This window comes from Chelonoidis abingdonii, chromosome 17 (assembly GCF_003597395.2).
Source record: "Chelonoidis abingdonii isolate Lonesome George chromosome 17, CheloAbing_2.0, whole genome shotgun sequence".
NCBI lineage: Eukaryota > Metazoa > Chordata > Testudines > Testudinidae > Chelonoidis > Chelonoidis abingdonii.
This window is the reverse complement of record NC_133785.1, coordinates 13931203-13958583: the sequence shown is the minus strand read 5'-3', so window position 1 is coordinate 13958583 and position 27381 is coordinate 13931203. Positions and strand designations below refer to the sequence as shown.

Below are 27381 nucleotides of genomic sequence, written 5' to 3'. Positions count from 1 at the left end.
TCCACTTTTGCTTCCCCTACTAACTCTTCTCTGTTTGTGAGCAGCAGATCAAGAAGAGCTCTGCCTCTAGCTGGTTTCTCCAGCACTTGGACCAGGAAATTGTCACTTACACTTTCCAAAAACTTTCTGGATTGTCTGTGCACCGCTGTATTGCTCTCCCAGCAGATATCAGAGTGATTAAAGTCTTCCGTGAGAACCAGGGCCTGCGATCTAATAACTTCTGCTAGTTGGCAGAAGAAAGCCTCGTCCACCTCATCCCCCTGATCTGGTGGTCTATAGCAGACTCCCACAACGACATCACCCTTGTTGCTCACACTTCTAAACTTAATCCAGAGACTCTCAGGTTTTTCTGCAGTTTCATATCAGAACTCTAAGCAGTCATACTGCTCTCCTACATACAATGCAACTCCTCCACCTTTTCTGCCCTGCCTGTCCTTCCTGAACAGTTTATATCCATCCATGACAGTACTCCAGTCATGTGAGTTATCCCACCAAGTCTCTGTTATTCCAATATACCAGACATCTGTTATTAAAATACTTCTGAAAATTTTCAGATACTGGAGAAAAATTTCCGAAAGAACCAATTTTTAAATTAATTTGAACTCAAACCAAATATGAGACAACTGAAAATCACATGTAAGGGCCTGTAAGGGTGGGAGAATGCTAGTGGGGAGGCAGAGTTCCTCACCTATATTCACAGATTTTAAGGACCAAAGGAACCACTATGATTGTCACCTATTCTGACCTCCAGCATAACTTCAGCCATAGGACCTGAATTAATTCCTGCTTCACTTCCAATAGCTGTGGTTGAACTAAAGGTTATCTTTCAAAAGAAAAATATGCAAACTTGATTTTAAAATTTCCAGGAATGGACCAATCCATGACAACCCTTGGTAAGTTTTTCCAGTAGTTAATTACCCTCACTGTTAAAAATTGGTGCCTTATTTCTAGTCTGAATTGGTCTGACTTCAGTTTTCAGCCATTTGATCTTGTTAGGCCTTTGTTTGGTAGACTGAAGAGTCCTCTACTACCAAATTTCTGTTCCTCATGTAGGTACTTCTAGATAGTGATCAAGTCACTCCTTAACCTTCTCTTTAAGAAACTGAATAGACTGAGTTCCTTAAGTCTCGCACTATTGGGAGTGTTTTCCAAATTCTGAGAATGTGGTCAATCCTATTATACTTGAGAGATTTTTGTTACATTTGTTTTGCTTAAGAAAACTCCTTCTGGTTTATAATTGTGAAGATTTGCTCCTATATGTACTGAAAAATCTTTGCTGATTACTGCTGTGTTATTACTGCTATGCCAACCCAGCAGTTTAGTGGGGACTTGGGTGCCCAACGGACACAGACTCAAGCTCTTAGGTAGAGGAGGTCTGCAAAGACCTAGGCTTTAGGGCATTCAATTGCACTTGAGATATTTTCTTTCCAGTTGTTCTTTCTGAATGAAATTTCCACTAAGTCAGAACAGTCTGAAAAAGTAAAGAATTCACACACTGCTTTCATATAGTTATAAACAAACAATTTTACCTGCAACCACTGGAGATTTTCTGTCATCTAAAAGTTGAATGGCAGTACTAGCTGTCACCACATTGCTTTTGTTCGCTGTTTCTACAAAGTGTAAAAAAAAAAAAGGTATTAAAATCCAAACATACTGCAGTGTAAGCAAGTTTAGCTGTAGATTTTTAGTTTGAAAAAATTATCAAATATTCGTATGAATTTAATGTTCAGGAAAAGTGCTGATTTGACATTCAATTACAGCCTCTATTTATCCACAAAACAGGTACAACACAGGGAGTGACACTTCAAGTTTCCCCACAATGCCTGATTACAGGTTTATGTACTTGGTGAAAATGTCAGTGCAGATTTCAGAAGATGAAACTCAGTTCAATACCCTCTTCTGAATACGACAACGTATGTGGAATCTTCCCAATGTTAAGCACGCTTCAGTATTTAAATATGATAAAATTACAGACCTGTACTAAACGGGATTGAATAGACAAAGCTGCCTGGTATCTGCTCGGCGGCTCTTCTGTACCAGAGTGGAAAATGATCAGCATTAAAAATATTCTCTTTGTCTTCAGCTGTCAGGAAGTCTCTTGAAACAGAAGAAAGAAGAAAATATTTGCTGCTTTTTGTATATCACAAAAACATTTCAAGCTTGAAAGTCAAAACAAAACAGCATCTTAGTCTTTGGGAAAGCAAGTGGACTCCTCTTTTGGGTTCTTTTCTATATCATTTGTGCAGTAAAAGAGTTTAATATATCACTGAATATTTCTTGATATACTTGCAGTATCTTCTCAGACAACAAATTTCATAGAAACTCTGCTATGTACAAGCTGAGAAGGGTGGGAAAAGGGGTAAAAAACTCAACCAAAGTCAAGTAGTACTGTGGAAAATTGTATTACTGTAGAAACTAAAAGAGATGTCTTTCTTTCTAGCAACTTCTTCAAATAACGTTTTACTTTTTAAACTAACTGTCTGTGGTGGAAGAGAGGTTGTAACAAGTGAGGGCAACTGTTTCAAGCAATCCAAGTTCAAGTCTTGAGTTAGGCCAACATGATTAATAACTGTTTTTCCCAAGAAGAAATAGTGGGAGGGGTGAACAATGAACTTGGCTATATTCTTCCCCAAAAAAGGATGTCAGGGAAAGATGCCTGAGGTAGTAGGGCGGGGTCATATGAGTTAAAAATGCAACTATCTTCTTCATGCTCATTGCATCCAGTGTGCTGGATGAGGACAACAGTGCTGCAAGGCCACTGATTCCAGCTCATAAATCTTTCACCCAACAACAATATTGTGTATTCAGATTAATACCATGCAGAAATCCTTAGTTATCATAAGTATAAGTACTTGATTACCTTGCACAAAACACATACGTGTTTACCTGACATTTGCAATACACAGAGCCTCTTGCAATAAGCTACACTAACTAGAGGACGTTTATTTCAGAGAGCTTCATTTTAAGAAACACATACTTCCAAAAATTGCTGCGTAACATTTTCTGGCACTGAAATCAGTATGTTCCACACATATTTGCACTTGCATATTGCAATTCCATAGAAATAAGTCCTTAAAGACAAATTCTGGGTAAAGATGTATTAGGGAGGTCAAAACGAGTACCTTCTTTCTTAAAACCTTTTCACACACCAATGATTCAGCTTTTTAATTCATTTCCACTGTTGTCTTTGCAGTTTAATGGTGAGGACTATTTAACTATAAGAGAAGACAAGTATCTCTTCCTACACAATGCTGAATATTGCTCTAATGTTGATTTTCCCAGAATTACATTAAATATTATTGGCTCTCTTAAAAGGATTGACATATTGACTGCAGATGCTGGATGGTGCATAAAAAACAGTTATACTGTCAACATGATTTGCTAATAATATGACGTGTGTTCAAATAGGTAAAAATTAAGGGCATTTTCCTGCTGCTGCTGAAATCAATAGGAGTTTTGCCATGGACTTCAGAGGGAACAGGACTGGACTCTAAGTAAATAAAAGTAATGGTTTGAGGGATTTTTTTTTGTTGTCATTGTCATTATTGTACATGATTAGAATAGAAATATGTGAGTAGATAGCAGAAAATTGACTTTCAACAGATAATTCTGTGTGGTTTTACTTTATGATATCCAAGCCCTAAAACACCAACTTCTGTCTCATGCTAACTGTGGGAATTAATCTATTGTGAAAAGCTAACCTCTGAAGTTACTGTCTGAATTTTTCTCTCTCTCTCATAGGTACATGGTGCATATAGTACTAACATGTTGCTATAAAACTTTTGCACTTATGCTCAGATCTCCAAAAGGACTTAGGTGCCAACTCCTCCTTTAGAGGCCCAAGTCCAACATTTAGGTGATGCTGACGTACTCAAAATACCTATGAAGCTGCTGCCTAGCACTGGAGATACTTAAAATCCCTTGGGACGTAAATTTCCACGGTTTAGCTCCTTGAGGGACATTTCCACCTCAGGGCTTGTGCACTCTTGCCTCAGTCCTGGCCAGTGCCTATCTTATGTCCAAGGTCCAGCAAAGATCCTCAAACCAGATGAAACTAGACATTGTCCCACTTTGCTTGCCTCAAGAGCCCAATCCAGTAGGTATGCTCAGAGCATGCCTAACTACACACAAAACACATGGATGGAAAGAGAACTCCTTTATAAGCACTAGCCCAGTTGGTAGGGAACTCACCCAGGACATGGAAGACCCCTGATAACGAGCAGGAATTTGAACATAGGGCACTTGCCTGAGAGGTGGGAAACCCAACAACTGGACTATAGAGTCACTCATTCACTCTCTGGCCCAGTGCAGAGAGGAGAGATTGAGAGAGACTCATACTAGGATATCCCAAAGTCCAGTGAGCTAAATATTATATGAGAGGATGCTGCTTTTCCTCTTCACTTCTTCCTTCACCAGGCCATTTTGCGAAAGGTTTGGGTACGCTGCCACCATTCTTGCAAGAAACAGCTTAGGTGCCTGACTCTGGGAAAGGGTTTATGGCTATGGATCCCAAGCAGAGATAGGCACCTTCCTCCAGCCCAGATGTAGCACCTAACTCCTTGAGAGGTGCATGGCTTAGTACTTACTCCTCTTCTTGGCATGTGATATTGGATATTTAAGGCAGCTCCCCGCCTACTGTGCCAGCTTTGGTACTTCCCGTTGTTAGGTGCCTAATACTCCCCATTCATTATATAGGAAGCCTGGGTGCCTAACCCAGGTTCTGTGGATTCCACTAGGTGACTAGGCAACTAAAAGTTAGGGGCTGCAACCTCAGTATTGCAACACTAAGTCCCTTTATAAATTTGGGCCTTGGGACCTGATCCAACCTACACTAGTAAATTGAAGGACTCCCATTGATTTTAATAGATATTGGACTCTTCTATGGCAGCTTTCATTGGAGAATCCCAATCGGGGTATATTATATTTCCTCATTTTAAACAGATGGAAAACTGATGCACACAGGGTGTAAGTATCTTTCCTAAATTCATGGAGCAAGCAAAGATGGGCATGGAATGAACATGTCCTGACTCTGACACCCCTGCACTAATTCTAAACAACATCAGACAACAATCCCAAACATTCATATTACTCATACTTTGGAAGTTTTGCCCTTACTCAAAGTATAAAACAATCACACTGACACTAAATTGTTTAGAAAAAAGTCCAATATATAAAGATAAACCATTTCCCATAATATTCAACATGATCCTATTGTCTATATTATCTAAGCTTAATATAACTGATGGAGAATTATTTTCCTTTCTACGCAGTGCAATATTCAGTATTAAGGAATTTTAAAATGAGCATTGTGATTACATTTTAAAACATATTTTGTATGTTTTTTTTCTCTTTCAAATTTAATATTATAAAATACTTAAATGGCATAGATTATACTTTGAAGCAATAGTAATCCTCTGTCCAAGTATCTCATGGTAGACTGAGATATGAGACAGTGCTCAACCTATATATAACCCTTCAAACTGAAGTATTCTTGCACGTTACAAATGACAAAATGCATAACTACCATTTTGTGAGCCAAAGGCATGACAGAATAAGTAAAATTAAAGTTTTGATTTAGCAATATCAGCATACTAAGTGTTACGGACCTTCAGTTGAGGGAATTCCACAACTGGGATGAATAACTGCTGGAAACACCTAAAGACATTTGTTTTGGGATGGGCTTAAGAAAAAATTGCATAATGTCCCCCATCTTCTGCAGCTCCAGTATCATCTTAATTTTGCACTGAATAATCAGATATGAGTCTAACTCCAGGAAGGTAGAAAAATGCAAATATATGGACTAAAAAAAAGGCCCCTATTATAGCTGATACGCAGGTGAAAAATATCACCAACTAGTTCCAAGAGTTACAGAAAAATCTAAAGACTACAAGAATTGTTCTTGTTTATTCTATGTATTTAGCTTTGCCAGTGTGAAACTTTGAGGGGAAAAAAAAGAGCATATCTTCTAAAAAATGTCTTTGCCTTCCCACCTGCTCCTTCAGCATAGTCATGTGACTTACCGATTAGTAAGTTGCTCTGGTCCCACAAACAGGTTGATACGAGATAGCCCCGTCCGGGTTCCAAGAAAGGCAACTTCCACTCCCTTGTCAGAATTTCTGAAATAAAGCAGCACGCAAGCAAAGATAAACATTTCTAAACAGTAAATAGATAGAGCTAGTGAAAAAGCATTTTTGATCTCATTCCTCTTATTTTTAAATTTATTGAAAGACATGTTCATTTTTGTTGAGATAAAACACACACATGCATAGTTTGAGAAGCTTTTTGGCTGCTGCAAGAAATCTGTTTCTTCAAGGTGGATTTGTGCGGTGGAATTACATGAACACTGGGGGAAGAAAGGGTGTGGATAACCGGCAAAATAGCTCCTCATGGTCACTCATCCTGGTCCTAGGCTGGGTTAGGGATTACAAACCCTGCTCACCCACTACCTCAAATATAGTGCCCGAGTATAAAAAAGGGACATAGGGACGACCAAGGGAGTTAACAGACCAGTCAGCTTAACTTAATTTTCCGGAAAGATAATGGAGCAAATAATTAAGCAATTAATTTGCAAACACCTAGAAGATAATAAAGTGATAAGTAACAATCAGCACGGATTTGCCAAGAACAAATCATGTCAAACCAATCTAACAGCTTTCTCTGACAGGGTAACAAGCCTTGTGGATGTGGGGAAACATTGGATGTGGTATATCTTGACTTTAGTAAGGCTTTTGATACCGTCTCGCATGATCTTTTCATAAACAAACTAGAAATACAACCCAATGGAGCTACTATAAGGTGGGTGCATAACTGGTTGAAAAACTATTCCCAGAGAATATTTATCAGTGGCTCACAGTCAAGCTGGAAGGGCATATCCAGTGGGATCCCAGTTTTCAAGTATATAAGAGGCTGTTACAAGGAGGAGGCAGAAAAATTATTCTCCTTAACCTCTGAGATTAGGACAAGAAGCAATGAGCTTACAGTGCAGCAAGGGTGGTTTAGGTTGAACATTAAGGAAAACTTCCTAGCTGTCAGAGTGCTTAGCACTGGTAGAAACTGCCTAGGGAGATTGTGGAATCATATCACTGGAGATTTTTATGAACAGGTAACACAAACACTTATCAGGGATGGTCTAGATAATACTTAGTCCTGGCATGAGCACAGGGGACTGGACTAGATGACTTCTCACAGTCCCTTCCAGTTCTCTGATCATCTCTGAGGATCTGTAGCCCCTAGATTCACATTATCACAAAATCAATTATACCTTTGGCCCTCCCACTGCCAGCCTCCAATCTCCTATTCCTCCACAATCAACTGTGTCTGTAGTGGCAGAGAGGATATAAAAGGGGTATAAGATTCTCCCTGTACACACCCTCTGAAGTTGCCTTCCACGTATGAAGCGGAATAGCTGTAGTTCCATTGTGTTGGAGGATTCAAAAGACCTTATTCTGCTGTGCGAATTTCACTCTCAAAGCTTAGGGTATATTAACACAAGTGGTAGTCACAGGAAATAATTTCTTATCTCTTAAGAGTAGACTGGCTAACCCCCAGTTGGTTATCAGTTCAGTGCACAATATAAGCACAATTAATTTTATAGGTAGAATAATTAAAACACTTTTTCAGGCAGGATTTTTGTTGTGTATTTTTAAACTAACTTTTGATCTTTTTTTTAACATTTGACTTAAACAGAACAAAACTTGTATTTCCATGGTATTTTCTCTTTTCACTCAGTTTCCTAAAAATGGAGATGGAAAAATCACAATCCTAGTAATTATAAACCAACCTCAACTAATTACCTCACTGTATTATATGTGGCTTTACAATAACAGGCCTTTTCATACAACACAGAAAATTGTTCAAACTTAATCAAATCTCATCTGGATAGTCTCCAGAATTCCCCTTCTACAATGATAGCTCACATAGGCTTTGCTAATCAAATTACCTATTTCTCTGCATACTACTATAGTTTAAGTGTATCATATGTAGTGTAAAAGCTCAAATAAAGGAATAGCTAATGTACTTTACAGTAAAGCATTTAGTTCCAATCTGGTTTTGGAAAATGTTAAAATCTATATACTTTCATATCCAAGACTTATGTCTAGAAAGTTGGAGTGAATGCGCAATGAATAATTTATGTTATTAATTTCACTGTTTTATGTACATAACCTGGTCTCAGACAAATTACATATTCACAGATATATTCGTTTTTAGAAATGTTTCATTCATTTCTTAGAGAATAATTCCAAATACAGTGTTGTATTTTCAATTCCTACATTGTTTGCTAGTTTCATATGTTATTCTGTATTGTTAAAGATTGTATAACCTCAAAAACTAGCCAAAACGGCATAAACTGCAAATTTTAAAAGAGCCTAATCTGTTGCAAATTGGCCTTAAATGAATATTTAAGCTTAAATGTTTTACATTTGCTTTTCATTCACTTTAATGAAGTTCAAGCTCTCAAATGCTTGAAGAAAATGAACTCACAAAGTTGATTCAAAATTTTCTTTTGAAGATGAACAAATAATCTCTCACAATTTTTCATCACCTGATCAGCCCAACTACATAGGTATGTATAATGTACCCATCTACACAGTATCTGGGTAAAAGGTTCTTAAATTGTTAAGGTGTTTTTCAATCATATTTCATAATCATATTTCACTACGTGTCAGTGTATACTTTTTTATTATACTAAAATGTGCATATGTATTTATTTACTTACTCTGATTTATTTAGTGCTAGACTGGTCCAATAAGCTTCTATCGGTGCACTCACCACTGCATCAAACAGAACTTCTTGTACCAATTCTTTATCACCTATGAAAATGTATTAAATCAATAGCAAAAATAGATTATATGTGTGGTGAAAAAAAGAGTCAAATCAAAATATTTTATTAGGTCAACCGCACAGAAATAGTATTAATTATTTATATTCAACGTATATTTCATCTACTTTAAGCATATGGGCTCTTCACAGAATTACAAGCTAAATACGTAAAAGTGTAAATTACTTCACGTCAACCATCACCAAAATTTTCCCTCATGCTTTTTGCTTCTGTGAAACTGGCAGCCTTTACAATGACACCAGCAGCAATGTTAGATTAGGAAGTGAGGAATACCTTATCCATTTGAAGTGACTTGAGAGTTTAGGTAAAACAATGCAATTTCTCATGCTGGTATTATGCAAGACCCCATATTAATGCTCACTCTCTTCCAAAACAAGCTATCAGGTGTATTAAAATGACCCACCCAAATCAACCAAAAGGATCAGCTCCCAGAAGAAAAACTCCTGGGATTTTGTTGGTCGACCGTGGGTCTATGGAAAAAGGGGAGACCTGAATCTTTGTAGACCAAGGTCCTCAGTTGGTACCCTCTGTCCCCCTTGCCCGGGAGAGGGAGTTATGAGTTTTATGGCAGGAGTCCTGTAACTTTTCATTGGACCCATTTAAATGCCAGGAACAAAGGAAATAGGGCAGAGAGAATCCTTCCCCAATATTAAATTAATAACGTTTCTGCCTGCTACTTAAATCCATCTCTGTGTCATTTTACTGTGTGTGTTGATTAATGATCATGAGAGTTCCAGGTCTCAGGTTTACATTTCATCTAAAGGACAACCTGGCTCTTCTACAGAACTGGAGTACTGGTGCTCTTCTAACTCTTCAGGAAGAGTGCCACCTCCCTCAAAGTTCACCATCAACACTTTCTGAAGCATATGGTGTTTTCTCTAGAAGTCTTATCCAAGTACTGTCTCAGCCCCACCATCCTTAATTAATAAGATTTGAGGAAACCATGACACAAAATAGCATGGCCACCTAGTGTGAACTGGAAATCCAGTGTTTGGTTTGTCAGTACTATATATGGTAAAATATCTTGGTATCAGTACATGTAAGTACTACACTAATAGATTGTCTTATGCTCTCAAGAAAATATGGAATTTGCAAGATGATGTCACTTAATCATACCTGTCCAACCAAATTAGCAATTCAACTAACTAGCATTTTATTATGTAAAGTTTAAATACAATCATTGTTTAGATAAGGGAATGTTCATAAAATTTATTAGTATAAAAATATTTAACATACTCACATTGAAGCAATGGCTCTTTTCCTGTGAGGTAGAGTTTAATAGCTTCTAGCTGAGCCATTTGATGGTGTTCAGGATGTACGTCAGTGTTGCAATATGACCTGAGAACATAATGTTGCCAAAATACTACAATGTAAATATTTATAAGCATGATCTCTCTTTGTCTTTGAATGTGAGGAATTGGGCACAGTAAGCACAAACAATATTAAACAAAGAAGGGTAACAGGCACCAATTTCATGCTTTGTTTAAGACTTACCATTCATCTGCCAAAGATACATCAGGGTGCTCTAAATCATGCAAACCTGAAACAGGAATAATAATATGTTATATAGGAAACAGTCTAGGTAACAGATGGGTATTTACATACACTTCAGAGCATACACTCTTCCTTCTTGGAAGGAGTATTATTACCACAGCATAATAAATCACAGAAAAATCTGTTCACATACACTTCAGGGTCTGACAAAGTGGCAAGAGCCAAGTAAATGAGAGTTAAGGATGAAATGCCAGGAATAAAATCATTTGTTTGTGCACAGATATTTAAGCTTATATGACATGTCTGGTGATCAGAAGAAGATCTGAGCAAAAAGAGCTGTATTAAGGTAAAATACCAGACAACTTTGAATTCCCATGCTCGTTATTTTAATAAATGCCCTTTATGTTCCATCATAATCTAGAGTTGCAAGGAAGACCTTTTTTTCAGAAATGATAGTATTTTTTTTAAACAAAAGGATGCTATGATCTCATGAACATAAATAGGAGTTTACAGAATCAGGGGTGGCTCCAGGAACCAGCACGCCAAGCAAGCGTGCCGCCGAATCCGTGGGACCGAGGACCTCCCACAGGCAAGCCGCTGAAGGCAACCTGCCTGTCGTGCTTGGGGCGGCAAAATATCTAGAGCCGCCCCTGTTCAGAATAGTCTAGAAGGGGTCTATTGTATTAACAATTCATGGAGATGCCTGTAAATCAATATTGTATTATTAGTTATATAGAACCATAGATTTGAACTCTGGGAATTTGAAAACTCTTAATCTCATATCAGTAAACGTAGGCATGTCGGTCCCATGGGATAAAACCAAATGGGCTAAATTTTCATAATGTGGACTCTGAGTTTTACCTATGAAGATGTAAGTACATAAATAATCATGGACATAGATATGGGGTTTATGAATGCAATTACATGTGAGCACATATGCTGTGCAGGTCCAACTTAAGGTCCATGTTTTCTACATTCAGGCAATACTTTATTATTACTGTGTATTATGTTGATGGTAGCATCAGACATTTTCTAGAAAGAAGAGTAGGAACAGTCACTGCCTGAAGAGCTCTCACTACAAGAAAGAAAGAAAGAACGAAAGAACATGCTACCTTTCTTTCTAGGTACTTATATGGTATCTGAGTCCCTCACAAACATTGATGTACTTACCTTCACAATAACTCTGTGAGGTAGGGAACTAAGATCCACAAACATGAACTGACTTGTCTGCAGGTCTCAGAAAAAGTTCGTGGGGAGAGCTGGGAATTGAACCCAGATCTTCTCAGTGTTTTTCCTCAAGCCTTAAGGATAAGAGCCAAGCATTCCTTTTTAAACCTTTTTTTCCACACAATGCTGATTATTTGGAGCTACCACTACAACTTCTCTACTCACTCTCCCAGCACAAGACTCCTCCACTGTGAATGGCCAGCATACAGTTACAGTCATTATATGTTGGTAGCCACCTACCTGCTTCTGGGGATCCTCCTGCCTACCTAGCTCCTCCATTATTGCTGATCTTTCATTTTCCTGATTTCCCTTCCCTAAGATCCTCTCACACTGTATTCCATATAGGTGGAAGTCCACACACTTCCATGCCTGACCTCATCCCCCCACAGCTGCCTCTTCTCACCCAACCTCTCCTTCTAGGAAAGCTCTTTGATCACCATTTTAATTCTCTAACGAATTTACCAAAAATTAAAGCTCCAGAAAGAAGAAAGTGTTTTTTTCTTTTAGTTTTGCTAATAAAAAGCAAACAATATATCAAAATCAAAAGCACTCAACTCTACACCTAGTTCTAAGTTGATTAACATAGACTTATTCTAAATTTGGCGGCGATAAGCCTTACTACACTGTAGTCTGGGCACAGCAAAATACTACTTTAAATGTATCCAATATACTGATTCAGAAATTAGCATGAAGTTTCTTCTATAAGGATTATTAACAGCAAATACGAGCCTTTGAGTGATTCTTCAGCATGGGAGGCTTCCAGAAAAGAAGAGTCATAAGCACATTCTGATTACATCATATTAAAATGCTTAAATGTCAAGAATATCAGAAATGATCTAATCCTGCTAGGGAATCTGCAGAGAAATCATGTGAGAGATGCACAAGCTTTAGGCCCACTAAAGATCAACAATAAAACTATTGTGTAAGCATCACGAGAGGGTAGATGGTATCTTACCTTCTTCTATAGTTACGTTCCCTCTGAAGAAATATTTGCCATGTCCTCTAGAGAGAGCCACTCCTAAACTGTGCAGAGAAATAAAGCAGACCTTGAAATCTGTGGCACAAATAACAGCAGAGACAGAGCTATTTTGCCTTGCTAACAATTCCAGTTCATGTACTATGCACATTTTAAAAAACAGTTTGCTTCCAAAACCCCACTATTATATTTATTGTTTACCTAGCTACTTTGAATGCCATAGAATCACAGAATACAGAGTTCATGGGGGGTTTGATACGCCAGCAACAACTGGTTGTATTTATGTGTGCTTAGAGGTGCAGCAAAGCATTCACTCTCTGGCAAACTAACAAAGAAGCCACTCTAAGCGCACAACTATTCACCCAGCATGCTCATTCCTCATCCAAATCCTGAACTTGCCCACACAAGCTTACAATGGAGATGACAACTCTTTACAAATCAGACTCAGCTATTGAGAAATTTTACCAAGTGTGGGAGCCAATGGAAATGATGAAAGGAAAGAAATATCAGAACATGAAACCAGTATCAGGAAGAAATTCTTAATATAATTTTTCTGCTGCTCACATTTTTTGCCTGTTTATATATTTTTTTCATTGACTTTATTTACCTCCACTTAAAGTTTTTCAAAAATTAAGGAATCTGTTTGTTTGTTTTTAAGGAAATCTATCACTGGGTTGCTCAGGAGTGATGAGGTGCATGGCAGGCGACCCTAAAACTGCCTCCCACTTTCTAGTGAACTGATGCAGCTGCAGTGCAGGATACTTTCTGACACTCATATGTGCTAAGAGGGTGGGCAGGCTCACAGGAATATTTCTGTAGAGTTCTGCAATTATCAGCTTCCTTCTTTGAACACAGGCTACCATAAATATACTTTTATTAACAGATTATTTCTAAATCAATTTTGAGCATTCAGTTAGCAATTTCTTGCCATTTTTGTTAAAACCCATGCCAAAATAATATGGCTGACTTATTCAGTTTTAGTTGTACAAATACACTGAAGGTAGTTCAGGGAAACAAAATATAAAAACCTCAAATTGGAAGTGAAATACTACCTCCATTTATATTGCATTTTTGTCGCGGAAAAAAAATCAAAATGGGGCTCAATATGTAGTTAGTTAAATGGATTATAGTATTTATAGCTCTCTGAGTACTTGCAAAAACCTCTTGTTCAATGTAAACCTCAACTGAATATTTTTTTAATGAAATGTAAGCCATGACAAACACAGTGAGTTTGGCTATGTGAGCTTGCACAAACTTTCCATCCCTGGAAAAGGTGAAAGGAATGCTGGAAAGCCTCTTTTCTTTGCTATTTTCAGCATTGTCCAAGAATATTTCATTGTGAGCTCCTACTGATGCTCTTTTAACAAACTCACAAGCTTTGTACAAATGGAAGTACAATGAGTCTGATGAAATGTCCATTTCCTATGGTCAGCTCTACCTGAAAGGAGTACCCCTGATGTCTGTATAATAGTAGTCATTTGTCATCACCAATACCCGTTTCTAGATTCAGAACAAGAAAGTCAGAGAAAAGAAAACAAGATTAGTTTGCTATGAGAAATTTGTAAAAGAGTAAATGGTTAGTTGGTGATAAGGTTAATAATGACATAAAAGGTACATGAGTGGCTCAGGATTATCAAAGGCAAGAGAAAAATAATCTTAGTGAAACATATCTATTCCAAATAATCTTCAAGGATCGTTTAAACATCTATTTAGTTTACATTTAGCAGGAAGAACATTTTATATATTGTACCCCTTTGTCCACTGTCTTCTTCACCTCCATAGAAAATTTCCCTGTTTTCCGATTCACCATTGCATTTCGAAGCTGAAATGAGAAAAACATTTTTGTCATTTCCTTCATGTGTATATTTAGTAATTTTCACATCCCAAAGTTCCCAAATATTTTCATTTGGTCACAGCAGTTCTTTGTGTTCATATGGTTAGAAAACAATTTTTCAGAAATTACTGCTGCACGTCCAGTAAGTGTGTCTGTTAGAGGCGTTATGATAAGGCAGGAGGGAAATAATCTGTGATTCAGCTATGTCAACAACCATACAATGGCAAAGATATAAAGAAGAACTACAGCGATTTCATTTTTCTTTCAACTTCCATTTGGTGCTCTACACTGGGCTACACCTTAAATCAAACCAGAAACTGAAACTGGTACAGAATGGGACAGTCCACTAGGTAAGCAATGTCTCACCAGGAACACACAACAGCAGTGATCTGTGATCTGCACTGGCTGCCTCACAGATTCTGTGTGGAGTTTAAAGTATTGATTTTTACCTGCAAAGTCCTAAATGGCCCAAGAATGCCTTCCTGAAGTACCAAATCTACTGTTTCAAGGTGCTTGACCTGGAGCTCCCTCAGTGTAAGAGAGGAACAAATGGCAAGACATTCTTTTTGAGGAGCCCTTAGCTTTGTAACTTACTACCCTTGTCTGTTTATTTGAAATAGGCCACTAAGTTCAATATTTTAGAGCTATCTAGCCAGGTTTTTGGGAAGGGAGAAATATGATAAGAGCTGCTATTTGGGAGTAATATGAGTATTGCCTGGGTGTGTTTTCTGTATTTGTACACAGTGTTGTTGTAGCCGCGTCAATCCCAGCATATTAGAGACAAGTTGGGTGAGGTAATATAATTTATTGGACCAATTTCTGTTGGTGAGAGACAAGCTTTCAAGCTACACAGAGCTCTTCTCAGGTCTGGGAAAGATACTCAACAGTGTTACACCTAAATACAAGGTTGAACAGATAATTTAGCATAAATAGTTGGCACATATTCTAAGGGATGATTCAAGGTGAAGTGGTATTTGTTTATTTACCGGTTTAGGATTAGAAGCTCCTGATACTTTCTTATTCTGCTGTATTTTCAATTAATGGCACAGGCAGAGAGAACTTAGGGAAGGTATATTTATGATATATTTTAAATTAAAATTTGTTCTGTTTGTGGATGTTTGTCTAGCAAGCAATAACAATATTTGTTTTAAATACTTCGTAAAGATAATTCTCATTACAGATTCTCACTAATTACTTATTCATTCATTCAAACAACTGAGGAGAGTTGACAGTTTTTCAAAGGGACACTATTAAGGGCCCAAAAGCAAGTTATTCCGATGGGTAGGAAAGATGGAAAATGTGGCAAAAGACCACCTTGGCTTAACCACGAGATCTTGCATGACCTACAAAATAAAAAGGAGTCATATAAAAAATGGAAACCGAGTCAGATTAGCAAGGATGAATATAGGCAAACGAACAGGAATTGCAGGGGCAAGATTAGAAGAGTCAAAGACAAAATGTAGCTCAAACTAGCTATGGGAATAAAGGGAAGAGAGGCTTGTTTATCAATACATTAGAGCAGAGTGAAGCACCAAGGACAGGGAGCCCACTGCTCAGTGAGAAGGGAGAACAGAACAGGAAACTTGGAAATGGCAGAGCATGTTAATGCCTTCTTTGTTTTGGTCTTCACTGAGAAGTCGATGAATGTCTAACAGTGAAGTTTATTGGGAAGGGGTAGGTTTTAGCAGATAAAATAAAAAAAAAACAGTTTAACATCACTTAGAAAAGTTAGATGCTGCAAGTCACCGGGTCTCTGATGAAGCATCTAGGATAATACTCAAGGAGTTAATAGAGAGGAGTATCTGAGCCTCTAGCTTTATCTTTGAAAGTCATGGGAGACGGGAGAGTTTCCAGAAGCTGGAAAAGGGCAATCAGTGTCCATCTATAAAAGGGAAATAATAACAACCAGGAAACTACAGACCAGTTAGTTTACTCTCTGCTGCCAGGGAAAGATTTACTGGAGCAATACATTAAAAGATATTATTGCAAATCACCTTGAAGCTTGTAGGTGATAGGGATAGCCATGTATGGATTTGTAATAGAACAACAATCAGTGCTCCAAACCTATTCTGCATAGCTTTCTTTTGACGATAACGAGTCTTGTGGATAAGGAGAAGCAGTGGATGTGGTTACCTAGACTTTAGTAAGGCATTGATACGGTCTCGCATGTATCCTTATCGATAAACTAGCCAAATACAATTAGTGGGGCTACTATAAGGTGGGGCATTAAACTGGCTGGATAACCAGACTCAGAGAGTGGTGTATTAAGGCTTCCCAATCTGCTGAAAGGTATAACAAGATGGGTTCCCAGGGTCTGTTGGGACTGGCTCGGATTCAAAATCTTCATCAACGACTTAGATGGTTGGCATTAGAAATACGCTTATTAAGTTGCGGACGATACCAACCTGGAGGGATTGCAAACTGCTTTGGAGGAGGGTCCAAAATTCAAAATAATCTGCGACAAATTGGAGGAAATGGTCTGAGGTAAACCAGATGAAGTACATAAAGACAAATGAAAAAGTGCTCCACTTAGGAAGGAACAATCCAGTTTCACACATATTATTAATGGAAAGAGATGTCTTAGGGAGGAGTATGCAGAAAGAGATCTAGGGTCATAGTGGACCACAAGCTAAATATGAGTCAACAGTTGTATACTTGTTGCAAAAAAACCAAACTTGATCTGGATGCATTAACAGGTGTGTTGTAAACATAGACACAAAGAAGTCATTCTTCACTCTACTCTGCGCTGCGTTAGGTCTCAGTTGGAGTATTGTGGCCTTCGGGCACCGCATTTCAGAGATGTGGAGAATTGGAGAGAGTCCAGAGAAGACAACAAGAATGATTAAAGGGACTTGAGATCATGACCTATGAAGGAGCCTGAAAAGAATTGGGTTTATTAGTTTGCCGAAAAGAGAGACTGAGGGACATGATAGCAGTTTTCAGGTATCTAAAAGGTGTCATGAGGAGGAGGAGAAAACTTGTTCACCTTAGCCTCTAATGATAGAACAAGAAGTAATGGCTTAAACTGCAGCAAGGGAGATTTAGGTTGGACAATTAGGAAAAGTTCCTAACTGTCAGGGTAGTTTAAAACACTGATAAATTGCCTAGGGAGGTTGTGGAATCTCCATCTCTGGAGATATTTAAGAGTAGGTTAGATAAATGTCTATCAGGGATGGTCTAGACAGCATTTGGTCCTGCCGTGAGGGCAGGGGACTGGATTCAATGACCCTTCGAGGTCCCTTCCAGTCCTAGAGTCTATGAATCTATGCTCACTCTGCAGATGAGCTACCATATTTTCAGATATAGTATAATATTTTATCTGCCAAATCAGTTCTTACACTAAAATATGTTCTATAAAGGAGAATAAAATAAATAAATAAATGCAGAAGTGTGTTATGAAATGAGCATTTCAATCTCTCTTAAATCATTGCTATTTACAATATTTGGAAACAATGTTGTACTTAGTGTTATAGCAACGTCCATCACTTTCCTTCTCCAATATCACATGCCACATATGACAGATCAGTCAATGAGGACAGATTTCAATGAAAATTTGCAAATGTGACCCTATCAAGGTGCTATGCAGACTTTTCTGGTGAGGAATGAGCAGGGCCTGCCAATGCTTGTCAGTGAAATATCTGTTTATATTTTCATGAAAAGAAGTTGAGTATGGCTGACCTATCAAAAACTGCAACGTTTGTGCTCTTTAAATGAAATTCTAGGCTGTCTAGATTTGAATTAACTGTCTTACTTTCCTGTTAGTGAGTGTAAAAGAATAATTTTTAGCTGGAGGCATGCATAAAATAAAGCACATATTTTACTGTTGATTTTTTTTAACAATACATAATAGGCAATTCTGGAAATATTTTCCCATTTTAGCTTTTGTGGTTTTGGACTTGGAGAGCTGGTCTTAATTAACAATCTACTTTCTAACATTTAAAGAACTGTTCCATTTATCTTTAACATGTTTTTCATTTCCCCCCCCCCCTTTTTGGTGCCTGCAGTTATCTAGGACCCATTCCTCCCACAAACCTCAGGCAAGTCATGGATTTACTAACAGGGCCTCAAAAACTCTAGTAGCATTTATGTTCAAGTCTGCATATGACATTTAGCATTTTACTTGACTTTATTTATTTGCTTTCTAAAAGTACATTTCTTGCATTTATAATCTGGTTTCTCAACTCTTCTGCAGTGTCATCTCTGCTCTGAGTATATAAAGCAAGTACTGCCTCAGATGGCTATAGACACTCAAAACATCATTCAAACTTTTTTCAAAAAATATATACATACATATACACACACACACACACTTTGCCCAACTACAAATTATAGTAAAAGAATTTTAAGAAGTAACTTCGTTAAAAAAAAAAATACTGCAAGGATTTCTATTCCTAATAGTGCGGCAGTAAGCTCAAGATCCTATAACTTGGGAAACGAATTAATGAAAAAAATACCTCCACTGAATCTGTTTGCTCGTGGCTACCAAAATTCTAAATTCAGCTTTGTTACCTTCTCCTCACTAGGCCACAGGATAGCTCCTAATTTATGTCTACTGTATACATAACAAAGTATGCCCTTTATTATGTGTTTTTGTGACCTACTGAGAGACGAAGGACAGTCCAGTGGTTAGAGTGCTAGCCTAGGACTTGGGAGACCAAGGTTCAAATACCTGCTTTACCACACACATCCTGTGTGAAACTAGCAAGTCACTTAGCTTCTCCATGTCTCAGGTTCCCCCATCTAAAAACCCTATGTCACAGGGGCTTGGGGAAGATAAATACACTAAATATTGTGAAAAAAAAGGCTATATAAGACCTAGGTATTATTTTCTGTCAGCCAACACAATCCCAATGCTAAAGTATGAGATCATTTAATGTGCTTGGAAAACTGTGAAATCATTAAGTCAATGTGGTAACTAGTGAAAAATTCTCTTACACAACTTCAACAGAAGTGTTTTGTGGGGGTAAAATATGCCAGTAATATGTTACATGATTACAAGCAGCTGTATGAATAAGCTAATTCTTTACTGTTTCTTGAACTTGAGCAAACAACGCTTATTTGGTCTGGCACAGGGAGAAACAAGAGCATCAAACCCAGGCCTTCTCAGCAGCTGAGCAGCATGCTGCCTTCAAGTCAGCAAACTGTATTGCAAAGCTCTAATTCCCCATGAAACACCCAGCAGCCCGGGGCGGCTCCAGGCACCACCACGCCAAGTGCATGCTTGGGGCGGCAAGCCACGGGGGGCACTCTGCCAGTCACCACCAGGGCAGCACGCAGGTTGCCTTCGGCGGTGTGCCTGCGGAGTGTCCGCTGGTCCCGCGGTTTCGGCGGACCTCCCGCAGGCGTGCTGCCAAATCCGTGGGACCAGGGACCTCCTGCAGGCAAGTCGCCAAAGGCAGCCTGCCTGCCATGCTTGGGGCAGCAAAATACCTAGAGCCATCCCTGCCAGCAGCCTCACTGACCCTTACTATTACCAAGAAGGTGCTACATTTTCTCCCAGGGGATGGTGACAAAAATAATCTCCTTAAAAAACAATGCTAAACAACACCACATTTCTAAACTTTCTGGATATTCCTTAGACCTTAGAAGGGTTAAATAAAGAGTGGGTTTAGACTAGGGTTGCCAGGTGTCTGGTTTTTGACTGAAACACTTAGTCGAAAAGGGACCCTGACTGCTCTGGTCAGCACTGCCAACTCGACCATTAGAAGTCCGGTTGGCAGCACAGTGCAGGCCCAGGGCCAAGGCACACTCCTTGCCTGCCCTGGCTCCATGCGGCTCCTGGAAGCAGCTTCCAGGTTCCTGCAGCCCCTAGATGCATGGGCAGCCAGGGAGGCTCCGTGCACTGACCCCACCCTGAGGGCTGGCTCCACAGCTCCCATTGGCCAGAAACCATGACCAATAGAAGCTGTAGGGATGGTGCCCAGGCGGCTCATGGAGTCTCCCTGGCCACCCATCCCTCTAGGGGCTGCAGGGACCTGGCAGCCGCTTCCTGGAAGCTGTGATAAGCACCACCAGAACCCTGCATTCCCCAACATCCAACCCCCTGCCCCAGCCTGGAGCCCTCTCCTGCACCTCAAACCCCTCAACCTTGGCCCCACTCCAGAGCCTGTTCCCCCAGCCGAGGGCCTCACCTCCCCCCCGTACCCCAACTCCATGCCCCAGCCCAGAGCCCCCTTCTTCACCCTAAACCCTTCATCTCTAGCCCCACCCCAGGGCCTGCACCCCCAGCCGGAGTCCTCACCCCACACCCATAAGCCAACCCCCTGCCCCAACATGGAGCCCTCTTCCACACCCTGAACCTTTCATTTCTGGCCTCACCCCAGAGCCTGCACCCTCAGCCGGAGCCAATTCCCTGCCCCAGAAAGTGAGTGATGGTGGGGGAGAGCGTGTGACGGAGAGAGGAGGGATGGAGCGAGTGGGGGCGGGGCCCCGGAGTAGGGGCAGGGTGTTCATTTTTGTGTAATTAGAAAGTTGGCAACACTAGACTGGTCATTACTTTGATCAGGAAAGTCCACCCCAAACCTTAAAATTCTATTTATCTCTAGTTGTGTTGCTAAGAATGGTTCTATCCTTAGCCTTCATCATGCATTTCCTTATTTTGAACTGCTCCTCCTCCATCCCTTTTCTTGATGTTTTTGTCCCTCTGTGTATCTGAAGCTCTTATATATGTGGTATGTATAGTTATATTAAACACACACACACTTCTCTCCCATTACACAATAAAAATTGTAGCAGTGCTGAGCTTGGTTACAAAAATCTCTATAAAAGTATTATTTTCACTGTGTGTTTTCTCATATTTAGACATCTGCAAGAACATTTTCAGTTGCAGATGGCGCTGCCAAAGCATTAGGCCAGCATTTGGAGTTTTACTACCTTTTTCCACAACATTTAACATCATGTCTTTTCAAAAAATATTTGGTGACTAATGATCTACTAGTAGATTTGTAGGCCAATGTTGTACAAAAAAAAGTATCTACTGATGAGATTACTTTTGAAGGAGGATTTGTTTACTTAAGTTTGTGATGATGAATTGTAATGATTCTGGAACCTGCTAGATTTGACCCCTGTAAGGGAGTTACTATGATGTGTATATACCGTGCGCGAGTATCCAAGACTGTGGTTACTAGTGGTCCAAAGCTACAGCACTAAGCCCATATATTTCCTGTCACGTATTCTGTATCCCTCAAAACTAAATCTTCTTGATTTTTATCTAGTTTTCACTTTTACATGTTGGGAGCCGACCTGGACCCGGTCCACAAGCTTTTTGCTCAATTTAGTCTATTAGAAAACTACTAGGTTTTTTTTTGAAACCCGAAACCATGGGAAACTCTGCTTGTTTCAAGGTTTGAACATTAAAAACTAAAACTAGCAGAGTTTAGTCCAAACTCTTTTTGGGCCTCATGGACCTTTCATCAAAAATTGAAATAAAACTCTTTGCTGTCTCTGGATAGACACAAAACAGACTTTGGTTTGGTTTCGTAAGGAAACTTTGGTGACTGCTGGTCACATGGTAAGTCTTCTGGGTCTTGCAGAACTGCCCAAAATTGAATCTACAGGCAGTGCACAGAGATGAACGTCTGCCAGTTTTATCAGGAGCTTTGGTGGCTTTGGTGTATATTCAGACAAAACCCGAATCCAAGCAGAACTCCATTGATTTAAATTTTTTTGAACCAAAATCAATTTGTGTTCAACAAAAAAACCTGAAACTACTAATTAGAGTTGTGTGGAATTTATTGCAACTAAAGTGAGAGCACAAATGAGGAAATAAAACTGTATAAACCAACTAGAAGAAATTATAGAATTATACAGGAAATACTGGGTGGAATCAAAATGGGATAAAAGAAGGCAAATAGGAAAAAAAAGATTCATGAATGCCTAAAAGGAAGCATGTTCAATCTTCTAATAAAACTTGTACATTGGGAATATATTTTTAAAAACATCAATTAGTCGTAGATAAATTAGGTAGAGTGATATGTAATCAAGGATAAGAAAAAGGCAATGTGGAAAACATGAAGGATTTCAGAGATTACAGAAGGACATTTAGAGAATATGAAAACATGAAGAGGAAATTTTACACACTGAAGGCAAAGAAAAATGCACTGGGTGACATAAAAAATAAGAAAGGTTTCATGTAAAGTCAGCACAAAAACTCAAATATGGAGACAGTATGGCCTCTTGAGAGACAATGAGGACAATCTATCAACAGGAAAGAAAGATATTCCTAAAAAACAAATGTTTCATTATTCACAAAAGGAGGGAACGGGCAGTGGCAGAAACTGATATATATTTTGCAACTGAGAAAAGAATATATAGACTTATGTCGGAAAAGGGATTGAGAAATTAGTACATCGGAAGTCTGACAAAACTCCTGGGGAAGATGTATGTGAATCATCCCAGATTTCAGAAGGACATGACAAAGTAAATATGGGAACCTTCAGTGTGTGCATTCAAAACCTCTCTGAAACAGAAGTAGTATGAGGGACTCAAGAGAAGCTACTGATATTTGAGAAGGAATCTAGGAAAGATCTATGAAAACACAGACATGCAGGCACGACTCTGGCAGTGGTGAAGTTATGGGAAAAACTAAGTAACAGGGACAGAAAGGGGAGCACCTGGAAAGTTACGATTTAATCAAGGACAATCGGCATGGATTCACACAAAATGAATCATGCCTAACAAATCAGATTTATTGAGGAAGTAACAGAAGGACCAGGCAAAGGTTAAGCCATGGACATACACATAAGGAAAGCTTTTGATACAGTACTGCAAAAAATACTATGCCTGCAAGGTAACTAAGAATGGGACAGAGGGTAAACTACAGAGTGGATAGAGAAATATGGGTAATAGTTGGAGGGATCTTGTGCATGGCACTGGTGAGGACAGAAGACATTGATTTGTATGATGTTCTTCAAACCTGAAATGAGGTGTTAGGTGTAAATCATTGATAGGGGCTCCATTCTAGCTTCTGTGATCTAAACAGACCCCAGCATCTGTTTTTGTTTGTTTTTTAATTTAGTTTAGTTTGTTCTTTTTATTTCTACAGGCAGCATGAGCCAAGAGAGCTCCTCCAGAGAGGCAGAGCAGTCAAAATCTCGTCCAGATTTCTCAATTTGATCTCATAGGTGGGCCAGACCTGAACAGAGGTACTGATCCCTGGTGACCAGCAGTGGGGTTCATAATGGGATGCATGGAATATGAAAATTAGGTGATGAACTTTACAGATGATACACACTCAGAGAGACAGAAACATGTATACATGAAATAAAGAAAGAATCAATACAAAATAGGAGAGTAAATAAAATTCTTAATTAGGTTAAAAGGGACTACTGTCTCTGGAGCAGTTAGGTGGCCTCTTTGATGACTACTTGAACAGTCACCGAGTACAGTAGTGGGATACAACAAATCACTTACCACATCATCTCTGTCTTCCCACTCAACCTCAGAAAGATCAACACTGCTGTAGTTGGGTTTTCTTCGCTTTTTTCCTTCTTCATACTAGCATTCAAAATAACATTTTAAAAATTAAAACATTAGGCATGTTTTACTTGCACAAAGATCCAGTGTCAAATGATTTTAAGAGTTGCTGGATGGATACTGGTTAGATGCAATGTACATTTTCAGTATGTGGTTTAATTAATATAAAAGTGAAGCACAACAATGCTCAAACATTTTCTGTGAACTGAAAAACCTGCATATTATATGTTTATACACAGGACTCCTATGCTGCAATGCAAATCTTTCCTTCAGGCAGAATACTCCTTTCTGCATATGACTCTAATGTCAGATCCCTGTTAGAAATGTGGGGAAAGTAATACTCCTAATAAATTAGTTTATTCTCTTTGCCACATTTTATAATCAACTCGGCAATGATACCTTCCACACATTACTAACCATATGGAAACTAAGAAGCCCTGATCTCAAAGTTTATACTAAGTGTCCCAAACTAGCTTTCAGTCAGGCAGGAAGTTATATTTCCTACAATCTTATCAACAAAATGTTTACACGTTTCCCTTTAAACAAGATAAGCTGTGAGTCTCGGGAAGCTTGGTGTTAATATTTGCTGATATTACATTTTATCTATGATTTAATAGGAAAAAGAAATTAATATACTAATAATGGCAAGTTATAGTTTTTATCACCACAGCCATTGTTACTCTGTAAATCTCACATTTTAAGTAAACATCTTTAATGACAAATGGGGTGTTTATAATATAGGAAATTCTGCCCTCTGCTGAACATCAGAAATCTGCGACCTCACTAGTTTAAGAACAAACATCTTGCGGTATGGAGCAAAAGCATGTGTGATTCCCAGCTCTCTAAGTGGATAAATTAATCCATATGGTTTTAAGTGAATTGATGGGAACATATTTGAAACACACGTACATTTTGCTGACAATGTTTGTGTGCTTTAAAATGTTGAAGACTCGTTTTCGAGGCCTTTTACTTTTTATAATGGCTAAAAGGAAAAAAACACAAATCTTTCTACCAAGAGTGGTCAGAGAAACATGGAGGTCTTGGGCAGTTCTGAAATCAAGTTTGTAACTTTGCAGGCTTGGAATGATAGCCCTTCCACCACACAGACTGCAGAGGCAGGAACTTTCAGTCATCTTTTGTGGTGAACACACACTTGCACTTGCACTAAGCCTAACCTTCAGGGGAGATGCCTTCCTTCTTCAAGGTTAAAACAAACTTCTAGTCTCATGCATTTTATTCTAAATTAAAGGAACTGGATATTGAACTCATGGTCTTTTTTGTAGTCTCAGAATCATTTAAAAAATAGAGATGTCAGAGAAGTAATTCCTTCTGGAGACGCTGCATATTTCTTTCATGGGATCAGTTGTCAGACTGTATTTACAACCGAGACGTTGGGGGAGGGGTGGAGTTGTAAACACTGCGTAGTAGTAGATCACAATGCTGCTCTGCCTTCTTACTTCTGCTCACAGTGATTTGCCTCCTCCAGTCATTCCCATGGGCAGTACTTTTGAGAGGCCACATCTGATTACTTCCTGAATCAGTTCTCATTACTCTTTTTGAGTAAGACAAACACTTGCCAGGTCCTCTGTGGAAAGCTTTAGTCTAAGGTCACTTCACAAGGTGAGGGCTTAGTTTTTGCACAGTTTTACACTCAGTTTGCAATCCTCTAGTGTGGATGCAGTTATACCAATACAAAGGTATTTCAAAACACGCTATAATGATATAAAAATATCTTTATACTGCTGTAACTGTGTCCACATTATGAGGTTGCACAACTTTACTCAAATCATTATCATTTTTTTCAATGAATTTAGTTAAATTCGGACAAAAAATTGTGTGCAGAGACCTTTAGATACTATGCGTTGCCAAACACTACATAGTTAGACATGAGGTGGGATAATTTGGGTGTACCAAACATGGAATGACTCCTGAACTACTGTCAATATATCATTATATCTTTATTTAGGACTTGTCTGCCCCGTACCTTAGTCTGCACCAGACGGGTGTAAATTTTAGTCAGCACTAATGTGTCATGTGCTAACTGGCCTGTGTGGACACTGCTGGTGCACAATAAAAGTTCCCTAGTGTGTGTTTAATATAGTCCTCTTTCCAACAGTGCTACAGTAAGGAGAACTACGGAACTTTTAGAGTGCACCAGCAGAGTCCACATGGGTCAGTTAATGCATAACACTGTAAGGCAGATTAAAATTCACACCCTCTGATGTGGACTAAAGCCTGCTGAAGAAAAGCCCTTACATACATTTAAGACTTTCTGGGGTATATTCTGTTCTCACACACGTGAGAACTGTTACTGAAGACATGTGCTCATGTGTCTGAAGATGGAACTACGCTGTCAAATATGAGGCAACCCAACTATATCATATTGTTTATGGAGGTTTTCTTTTTCATATTAACCCTATGGTTTCCATATGTTTCATTTAAGTAACATGCAATCAAAGAGAGATGGAAAAAGAATCCAGAGATCACACATATCCAAAGTATGAGCTATACAGTGAACTGAACCACAGTGGGACTTGTTAACAATCAGAAGACAAGTGTTCAAAAATTTAAAACTTACAAGTAGAAACAAAAGTGTATATCTCAAACAAAGTTTCCTATAGCCATGCAAGGAAGAAGAGCAGAAACCTTTCTCAGGTCCAGCAGGGAACGTAAGATAAGAGCTGGGTGGAATTTTTTTGACTAATTTTTTTTCAATAAAACAATGAAGATTTAGGTCCACCAAAGCATTTTGCTGATTTTTGTAGAATTCACTGAATTCTTTCAGTTGCAAAAAGAACCCCAGAATTCTGAAAGAGTCTAGATAGTCTGTTGTGACATTTTAACAGGGAACATTTTTACTTTTGGATTCAAAATGACTTTTGAATTTTACTTTAATTGTATTAAAATATTAAAAGGTAAAAACTTGAAAATGAAATGAATAAATTATAATAAAATATTTAATCTGACTCAAAATGGAATTTTTTCACCCTTTTTAAGTTCACCAAAAAATTAAAAAAGTTTTGTGTTAGGTCAACCTGAAATTAATTGCTTTTATATACTCTTTGATATGGCTACCAAAAACCAAGTTACTCACACATTTCTCCTTGCCATGCAGATATTGTAAACCCTAGATACTACTATAATTACTGTGCTAGACAAAACACAAACTTTTATTGACTTCCATAGGGTCAGCATATGACCTGAAGTGCTCAATCCAACAAACACTTGTGCAAGTGTATAACTTTGCATATTTGACTAGTTGCAAAGACACTATCGTATGAGCAAGGTTACATATCTGTGTAAGTATTTGCAGGATTGGGGCCTAATACAGAAAGATGGATAGATAGATTATAGAGTAGTTAATAATACTACTCTTTGGTATATTTAGAACTTCACAAACTGTCTATCTCCTCTGTTCTAGTTCCCTTCTAATTTTAGTATTTAACATCTCCCTAACAGTAGTTTTTACATACTGAAAGCAAGGCTTAGGGTCAATTTACCTCTTTAAATATCTCTTTACAAAATGTAATTCATCCA

The 27381-nt window shown here is 38.6% G+C and overlaps 1 protein-coding gene across 4 annotated transcripts in view; it reads right to left on the bottom strand.

Annotated features, from left to right (window-relative positions):
- Positions 1–27381, bottom strand: part of CACNA2D3 (calcium voltage-gated channel auxiliary subunit alpha2delta 3) — a 733714-nt gene that overhangs the window by 129200 nt on the left and 577133 nt on the right. For all 4 annotated transcript variants that reach the window (XR_004375600.1, XM_032794295.1, XM_075073101.1 and 1 more), the window contains exons 18-27: positions 23782–23865; positions 14287–14358; positions 13975–14036; positions 12516–12583; positions 10334–10379; positions 10080–10177; positions 8717–8810; positions 6021–6116; positions 1976–2097; positions 1530–1610 (exon numbers count right to left, since the gene is read on the bottom strand). Coding sequence is in view for 3 of the 4 variants with exons in the window: in XM_032794295.1 (XP_032650186.1) it covers positions 1530–1610; positions 1976–2097; positions 6021–6116; positions 8717–8810; positions 10080–10177; positions 10334–10379; positions 12516–12583; positions 13975–14036; positions 14287–14358; positions 23782–23865 (823 nt within the window). In the remaining variant the exon portion in view is untranslated. The remainder of the gene's footprint in view (positions 1–1529; positions 1611–1975; positions 2098–6020; positions 6117–8716; positions 8811–10079; positions 10178–10333; positions 10380–12515; positions 12584–13974; positions 14037–14286; positions 14359–23781; positions 23866–27381) is intronic.